The sequence below is a fragment of the Galleria mellonella genome, unplaced genomic scaffold (genome assembly GCF_026898425.1).
Source record: "Galleria mellonella isolate WM207_F2 unplaced genomic scaffold, CSIRO_AGI_GalMel_v1 utg57, whole genome shotgun sequence".
NCBI classification, from domain to species: domain Eukaryota; kingdom Metazoa; phylum Arthropoda; class Insecta; order Lepidoptera; family Pyralidae; genus Galleria; species Galleria mellonella.
Genome location: NW_026442119.1, coordinates 2939707 through 2949099, shown reverse-complemented (window position 1 = coordinate 2949099; position 9393 = coordinate 2939707). Strand labels below are relative to the sequence as shown.

At 30.6% G+C, this 9393-nt stretch overlaps 1 protein-coding gene across 1 annotated transcript; it reads right to left on the bottom strand.

Moving 5' to 3' along the window:
• Positions 1–541: 541 nt before the first annotated feature.
• On the bottom strand, positions 542–8708 carry LOC113509692 (histone-lysine N-trimethyltransferase SMYD5). The gene is made up of 7 exons (XM_026893091.3): positions 8486–8708; positions 8283–8410; positions 6694–6930; positions 5774–6011; positions 5116–5293; positions 4299–4513; positions 542–3572 (listed from the first exon to the last, which is right to left on the bottom strand). Exons 1-7 carry the CDS (start codon positions 8522–8524, stop codon positions 3453–3455), a joined length of 1155 nt encoding a protein of 384 aa, XP_026748892.1. The 5' UTR covers positions 8525–8708; the 3' UTR covers positions 542–3452.
• Positions 8709–9393: the final 685 nt, after the last annotated feature.

Below are 9393 nucleotides of genomic sequence, written 5' to 3'. Positions count from 1 at the left end.
CAGCAGTGTGAAATCCGAATCATTTCCTATCGGTTGATTTTCCCCTAAATCATTAAAAGGCTTCTAATAATTTAGACTGACACATTAGCTTCAATTATAATTATTTTTCTGGAAGAAACATCAACTCATATTTCTTTCAGAAAAATTATTATTATTTCGAAAATTTTCGAAATATCGAGCTCTCATACTAACTTAATAGTTGGACGCGTTGCATAGGAGGTCCAAATTTTTTGTCTATTTTCGACTCACGTCTCTTTGAAGATTACTGTTTACCCGGCAAAACACTCCCTTAAACGGTTACCAAATAACGATTTCATCAGGAAAATTACTAACAAATCGGACTATTTATGTAATATTTTTTTTTATTTGTACTACTATTGGGCATTATAGTCGAATCCATTACTGATTAAATTCTATTGAAATAATTTAATTAATAAAGTAAATACATTTTTACAAAAACAAATACATATTTTTGTTTCTATATTCATCATAAACTTTTCCTACATCAGTTTAATTCGATTAAGCGCAAAGAATGTGTTCACAAAAAAGGCCGGCAACTTTTTTTTTTTTTTTAAATAGAAAGCTAGGATAATTTATAAAGCAGGCAAATTCAAAATGCCAACTAGTTTCTTCATCAATGATGGAAGGAAAATGAATGGAAAATTATAGAATGTGCGAGCATACCTCTATACTACATAGAAACATCTAAATATAGTTAACACTTAGCTACAAACATTCCGAAAATACTCTTATCGTTGCAATAATTTGACATATTGAATACATTATTCATTATCATATGTTAAACAGTTGCTATATAGGCTAAATTTAGTAGGCCCCCCTCTACAATTCATAGATATCTATTGTATTATATTTATTTGGACCAATATTTTTTTACCTGTGTGCATATCTATGTCTAGAAATGGCGTCTTGAAAACAACAACATTTAAGATGTATGAATATCAAATCTTTCTCAATACAACGTCCATTAGTAGACGTTAAACAGTGAAAGAAAATTAAACCTTACATTATAAGACATAAGGTTTAGTTTAACAGATGGTATCGTCAACAATAAATCCCCAATCATACGAAGCACACGCATACGTCATAGATAAAATTGCTAAATAAAATTAAAATAAATTCAAGTCCATTTTTTATTTTTTCATTTATATCTTTACCTGTAATATTTAATTCATATTTACATAATTCATTCTATCACAATAAATAGTTACATTCGGTATATACTGTCGTTGTCTTTTTTTTATTGTATTGCTAAAGCGTACGATCCAAACACGACTCAAACATAATGGGGTAATGCCAATCTCGAATAATAAATGTTAATGTGCATTTTTAGGCATTTTATTATGGCCATATAATAAACGATCAGAATTGTCAGAATTGTGTGAAATCACAGAAGACGGCCGACTGGGCCCTACAGAATGTTAATCTATTCATTCTCTCTTATCATAAAAATTAAAATTTATATTTTACTTTCAATATAAATATAAATTCATATAGTGGCCAGTGCGACAATAACTCATTGTGAACTAAAATCAATTTTATCATTTGTCATTAGTGATGCTGGCAATTTAAAAAGGAATATGCTCTTGTAGGTTACTATGTCGTATCGTTTCGTAAATAATTCTACTAGGAGCTTATTCCAAAGCGTGGTTTAGCATTTATGTGTCTCGATGACAAATCCAGCGCGTAATTACAAACCTACAGTTACTACCACAGTAAATCTTAAAACATTGCGTTTCCGAGCATCCCACTAACTACCTAGTCACCGTGCATTTTTTATTAATTTTTGTAAACTGAGAATATTAATACATTTAAAGCATTAGTAGTAATTTTTTATTTCAAACCTGTAAAAATAAATATCTATATGAACATACGAGTAGTAAATAATATAACATCTTTTTTTTTTTTTATTTATAAAATATGGTCCTTATTCAAGTATCTTTATAGAGTAAATGGTATTTAAATATTTTGGCCAATCGAGAATTTTATCTAAACTCTATTGGAATTAGATTCTAAAAAGTCTAATACTTATTGTAAAATTGCTTTAAATAGGATCCCACTATCAATATTTTTAACAACCAAAATATTTATATTTTAAATTTAGGCCATAGACTAACTCCTAAAACTAAACACATTTACTACATTTGGTCGAAAATGCATTCAGAGTTGACGAAGATATTATAAAACTTAAACATAAAAAAATAAAGTCTAATTGAGAACCTCCATTCTGAAGTCCTTTATTCATGATAAAAATACATAATAAAAAAATATATACTAAAAGTACTAAAAAATAATCAGTCAAAAAAATATATTTAGATTTATGCTGTATCAAATCGCAGCTTAAGTCAACTAAGACGCTTAAGCTTAATACTCATCTCCTAATCGCGAACCAAATAATTTTGAAAAAAAAAATACATATATCTATAGTTTAAATAACAGTATTTATGTATGTTTGCACATAAATATCTCTATAAGTGTCAAACACCCTGGCCTCTTAGATAAGTTTCAAACGAATTTATCGGTAGGAACATTTTCGTTACAGCATGCATTACAAAGAACAAGACGCCAGACTTTGCTGTTCCCTTCTACTTACTTTATATGATAGTGATAATGTCTATTGATAGATTCGTTTGCCACTTTGCTTAGAGTGACAGTGGTACATCACGAATGAAATAATATATAATTTGTCAAAACCAGTCCAGCCGATTTACTGCCATGAAGTTACAAAACATGATATTCACTAAAATATAATATTGCGGTTAAAATAACGAAATATATAATATAGTATTTATATAATCGATGTTTACATATTAATTTACATCAATATATATTATAGATGTAAATTATGTTTGTTACATATGTAAATTAATTATAAGAATCGAATCAGTAGTCCCTAATAAATATTCGGAAGCACCAAATCGATTCACTCCATAACAAATTCATTCATAAATAGAAAGCCACACTGCAAGTAACATACTAGGCTACATTTTTAATTTAATCTAGACACGCGGAAACGTGTCCAGCCAAGTTACATTTTAGTATCACGCGAATGAACCTGTGAAACCTAACTGGCACTTAATATTGCATAAAGCAAGCTCAACATTACCCATACATCAATCAATTAATGCATTATACTTTTAAAAGCCTAAGATTTCATCCTCGTAATTTTCATTCTGCTTCATTAACATTTAAATGTTACCATCTCAATTAAAACTATACATTTTCAATACTATACATACTACATAGCACATTAGTAGTTCATTCAAATAGTGCCGTATCACTTCACTTGACTTTTAACTTACAGTATCTTAATAATGCAGCACATTATTGATCTATAAACTACAGTGTAACACTGTGGAATCACTGCACATACAAGATCACAGTCCATCGCTGCATTATATGCCCAACAAGCATAGGGCAAGCAAGTTGGAGCATCAGTCATCTGCGTCCACTTCTTCATCACTCATATCTTCTTCACTTGTGCAATCAGGCTGGGAGGATTGAGCACTGCAGCGTTCACACCAGCATACAAACAAGTAGTTCTGCGCCAATTCCTAGTGAAAAATGTTTTGATTCTTTAAACACGATTCTTTGGAAATTAAGTGGATGAAAGGAGATGTGTAAGGAAGCAAAACAAGGTAATATTACATAGCTTATGAAAAAAAAAAAGATAATAAATAGAAAAAATTAATGATAGATATACTAAGGATAAATACTTATCTATCCTTAGTGAATCTATCATCCATTTATCTACATGTCTACTCCATAAAGATTTGACGTAAATATATTGATGTATAATAAATTTTAACGTTTCTACTTCACAAGAAATCTTACTAATATAACAAAATTAACTAGACGACGTCTGTACATGGGATATCATCATCATCATCATTTCAGTCATTATCCATCCACATCTGGACAGACCTCCCCCATAGATTACCATAAGGAATGGAGACTATACATGGGACATACGTAAAAAAAATAAAGGAGTCTTAACAAAAGCATTAGATGCCAAAAGAGTATTATTTTTTTTAATTTTGTCCATCTGTATGTTTATTCTGGCACCATACAAAACTACTGCGTCAATTTGGATATAGTTTTCTATTCTGTCCTGAAGATCTAACTTAAAAGCTGGTATTATTTAATCTAGATATGCCATCTATACGTACAAAACAGCGAAAAAAAAGCTAGTACAAAATAAAAAGGTTAGCATAAGACACACTGCTTCGAGTTAATGAAGTCCATAGTTATGTATTTCAAATACAATTTATCATACTTACTTTCTGCCTGGAATGCCTCGATCTTTGTAATGAACATTCATCCAAATAGCTGATACATATTTCATCACCAGGCATGATTGTCTTCAATGCCTTCAATTGTAGCCTATGGTTGCCATATGGAAATGAAGATTCAGCATTTGGTACGCAACTATGGTTGCATGAACTTTGCAGCTGGTAAAGACCCGAACCTTCTGTATTTAAAAATGTGCCAGACTCTGAAAAAATAGTAAAGAAAAATATAAATATCTATACATATGTAGTATTATAACTACATGATAACACAAAGTATATAAAAAATCAATTTCTGACTTACAACTTTTTGTTTTTTTAAAGAAACTTAGAATGGCAAACAAGCTGACAGCCCACCTGATGGAAAGTGGTAACTATTGCCTATAGATATGAACAGTACCATATATATAACAAAGTATATAGTATACTACCACCATATACATATACAGTCACCCACACCTTTCATATGAATGAAATATGAACTGATACAGTTATGCAAACACAACTGCTTTACGACAGAAACACAAATGGGGCAGAGTTACCCCATACATATATTTGTTATAGTAAATTCAGTTATGTAAATAATTTTCTATAGAAGTGAAATTTCAAAATTAAATAAAAAATCTCTTTAAAACTACAATCAATTAACATCCACAAAACATACATCACATATTACTACACATGCCTCATCTGAGCACACATATAAGGACTATAATAATTAATGCTCACAATTTGCTTTACTTATTCAATAAATAAATAAATTAAAAAAAAGGAATAATAAAATAAAAAGAAAGACATTCTAACTAACCTTCTTCAACATATTGATACAGTTTATCAATAAACAGATCAAGCTGTTGTCTTTCATCATCAGACATAGTGAGCTCCAGTACGTTGTTTACCCACATAGCTAGAGGACTCGTGCCAATTCCTTGCCCATTGGTTCCAATTAGTGCCATTAATGTACAGAAACCATCTGGTGTAAGAAACTGGAAATATAAAGATATAAGACCAACTTAAACAGTTATTATGAACATAAATATAATAAATTATAATATTAAACAATATTTTTTTATATATTTTTTTACACAACTTAGAATGGCACACAAGCTGACCGCCCACCTGATGAAAAGTGGTAACCGTCGCCTATAGACATGAGCAGTACCATGGACATAACACAGTATACTGTTTCGCCCATGATACCCCCCATGCAATTGCCATTCCTGAGGACTCAGATGTTATTCCTCTGTACCAAGTAAATTCACGCCATATCCCACCCTTCAAACCGAAACACAGCCATGCAAACACCACTGGTTCACGGTTGAAACATGAATGGGACAGAGGTACCCAAGCAATCGACTTTTGTTCAGTCTCCCTCTGTTAACAATTAACAATACACTTTACAGCTGAATTCCTTATCTTACACTAAAGCATAAGCCAAATTAACATAATAGACAATTTATATTAACCTGCTGAATATGATCTCCACTGATAACGTTAGCAGTCAACTCTCTTAGTGTATTCAACTGGTCAGTGAATTGATCTCCCAGTAGTTTGTGCACCAGCTCAGCATCTTCATTCACTGTACGATGACAAAACTGCTTGATTTTGGCAGCGGCAGCTGTTGGGTCAGGACTCTGTTGTATGTATGCTAATATCCTTACTAATAACAATATATTCGTAGTTTCTGGTGGATAGTGCATTTGCCTGGAAATTATTAAAATATATTATCTAATTTAATTGAAAAATTACAAGAATACAGCAGAATTAAAAGAAAAATGGAACTTGTTAAAGGAGGCCTATACCCAATATGGGGCTCATGTCCACCTACCTAATAATTAACTTGCATATTAAGATTTCTAGTACTAACTATATGTAATTAAATAATGCAAATTGAAACTATCCTATGGGTATAAGAATAAAGAGGCCTAATTATTATTATTATCTAATTGAATTTTATGTGGTGATGAAATATGTATTACTGCTCCATTTCATCCCCAGGATGCTGTGAAACAACTAAAGGACACAAAACATAAATATACCAATGCAATTAAAACAAAAGGCACAAATTAATAGCTGTCAGATATTTGTTGGTAAAAGGAATACTTGAAAGATAACCTTATATTAAGTCTATGATAATTATAAACTAATATTAAATTTTGATAAAAGTTCCGAGTGGAATGTTAATTGGTTATTACAAACTCATTATGGAAAAGTAAGTTATGGGATAAATATTAGTGTACTAGTTTTTTATACAGCATGGAATAGCAAACAAGTTGATAGTCTGCCAAAAGAACAACCATGGACATAAAAAGAATTTACTGAGGACCCCCATGGTCTTAATATTATTGTTTTTCTTTTAATTAATCCAATATAAAGTATTACTTACTTCCAAGCCTCCAAGAGAACCATGACAGGATGCTGAACATCACTTATGTCATGGCACAAACTTCTGTGGTATATAACATATGCCTGCTGTTTGCAACTCTCACAGCAGTACAGCACACCACAATGGTCACATGTTGTCACATTTTCAAGGTTTGACTCATAGCAATTTGAATGTGGTAAAACTATATCAGGTTTGCATGACAGCCTTCTGACATTCTGTTCTGGAGTTTCTAATGGCCTGCAATTTATTATTATTAACTATTTAACAAGTTAATCAATAGACAAGAAACCAATAAAACTTAACAGATATATGTAGACTGATTGTTCTGGTGTCTCCTAATAATCTAAAAACCTATTTTGTTGCTTATAATATTAAGAACTAAATCAAATATCATCAATTTTCTATATTTTCTATACATATTTATTATATTCTGTGCATTATAGGAATGGGTAACAAAATAAGATTTTTGGAAATGATGTAAATCTCATAATAAAAATCAATACAATTTTATTATTTCTTTTGTATAATTTCAATAATCACTATACCAATACCATGCTACAATGTGTCTGTGCTACAGCACTCCATATTGCTCTGCACATTATAGTGATTCTACTCAACAGAACAAAATATAAAAGTGACCAAATTTTGTTAAAATTACCACAAAAATACTCTTCAAATGAAACTAATAACAAATTAAAATATTCAATCAATTGATAGATTTTTATTGGACATCAGCAGACTATCTTTTTGTCAGGTCAGTTAGTTTTCATTCATTCTATTGAAATAAACTATAGATATTTCCAGTGGCATAATTATACCATTTGGGGCCTGATGCAAATTCTTTTGATGAGGCCCTATCAGTAAAAAAATACTATTCAAGTAAAATAAAATACTCAGGTACAATGTAAAAAAAAAAGTATATATATATATTTCCGAGCTCGCAGCCTCTTAAGCTGGGGCCCTTTTGGGTCGGGGGCCCGTGGCATTTTGCCAGCCCTGCCACCCTATTGTTACGCCACTGAATATTCCCAAAGCAAACTAGCTTTTAAACATAAATTGTGCTCTTATTTCTTAAAAAAAGGCAGATTTATAAACATCATTCCCTTTTATTATTATTTCTTTTCACTTTCCTTTTAAACTTAACCCTGCTGGTTACTCTGAGTCATAGATTGTTTCTTTTGCTCTTCTAATACAGTTAATTGTTTGTGATATTAATATTTATACATTTATATATTTATTTGTATATTTATTTATTTAACACATGTATATGTTTATATTAATCTAATTATGTTTATAATATATGAATATATTAAATATTACTTTTATGTTTCTTCAATTTAATAATGAATCACCTACTTATTTCTCGGTTTGCCTAATGGTTGACTGGTAGACAATACCATACCGAGGTAAATCTGCCATATGTACATAGTTTCACTGTGCATTACCTTTAATAAATTAACATTCATATTGTCTGAATTATGTTAAAAAAGTTTCAATTATCCATTAAAGGTCAGTCTGAACTTAAATAATTTTAATTTTATTTTAAAATTTAAGCTTAGAGATTTGGGAAATTTAATGTAATTATTGACCTCATACAATGATCACATGCCAAATATCTGTATGCAGCATTCCATGCAAACTGACAGGATACCAAGGGATCCTCTTCTAAAATAACATCTCCTTGCTCATATTGCTTTGTTGCAAATAAACTTTTTCCCTGTAATTACAAGTTTAATTGTAAACATTTCATAAGAATCATCATATTGTGGATTAATTAGAATAGGTTACTCACTTTTTTGCAATTAGCAATTCGTATCTCATACCCTGCCATTCTGAATGAATACAATTTTTCTGTATTGCGTTATTTGTATAATGGTGAAACGATACACAATCTAATTATTTTGTGTTAAAATATCGTATTAATTATTGGCTAAATATACAGCTATTAATTAGAAATTATAGGTTATCCTTAGCAGACATAGTAATACATACATTAGACAGAGTATGTCTAAAGATGGTAATACAGCGCCACAGAGTATATACATCACTGAAATAGCTATATCAATTCACAGCTATATAGCAGTTATGTATAAAAATAGCCGCAACTAAGTTATTTGTCATCGACGTAGCCACCTATTGATTACAGCCATCCTCGAGTGCCAAGCACATCATAGTGCTGCAACGACTAATCTCTAACTGGCAACAACTACATATGTTCGCCAACTACGGTAGCTACGCGGCTATCTCTTATCAATAGCTGTGCTAGCTGTCATAGTTGGTAATAAATGTCCAAACCGATAGTATATGCTAGCTGACACATTATTAGTTATATAACTACCCGGCTGTATTGCATCGATTTCGATCGGTCCATTGCAGTGAGCGCAATAATAAATAAGTTAAATAATCCAATATTGCGTATTTGTATCTTTATTAATTAATTTAATTTTTTTCAATGAAATACTCTGTAGTCGTTACTGCAAGTTAGTTTGTTAATAAAAAAAATATCTTTTTCATTTATAGTGATATCAATGAATGTTATCAAATTCATTTTATCAATAAGAGTAAGCGACATCGACTATATGTACATGAATTTAGACTTTGAGTTGATGCATTTGATTACGGTTGATATGGCTAAAGTTTCTTAACACATTTCATAAGTGGCACCACTATAAACAAAATTAAAATATTCTTTACCAATGA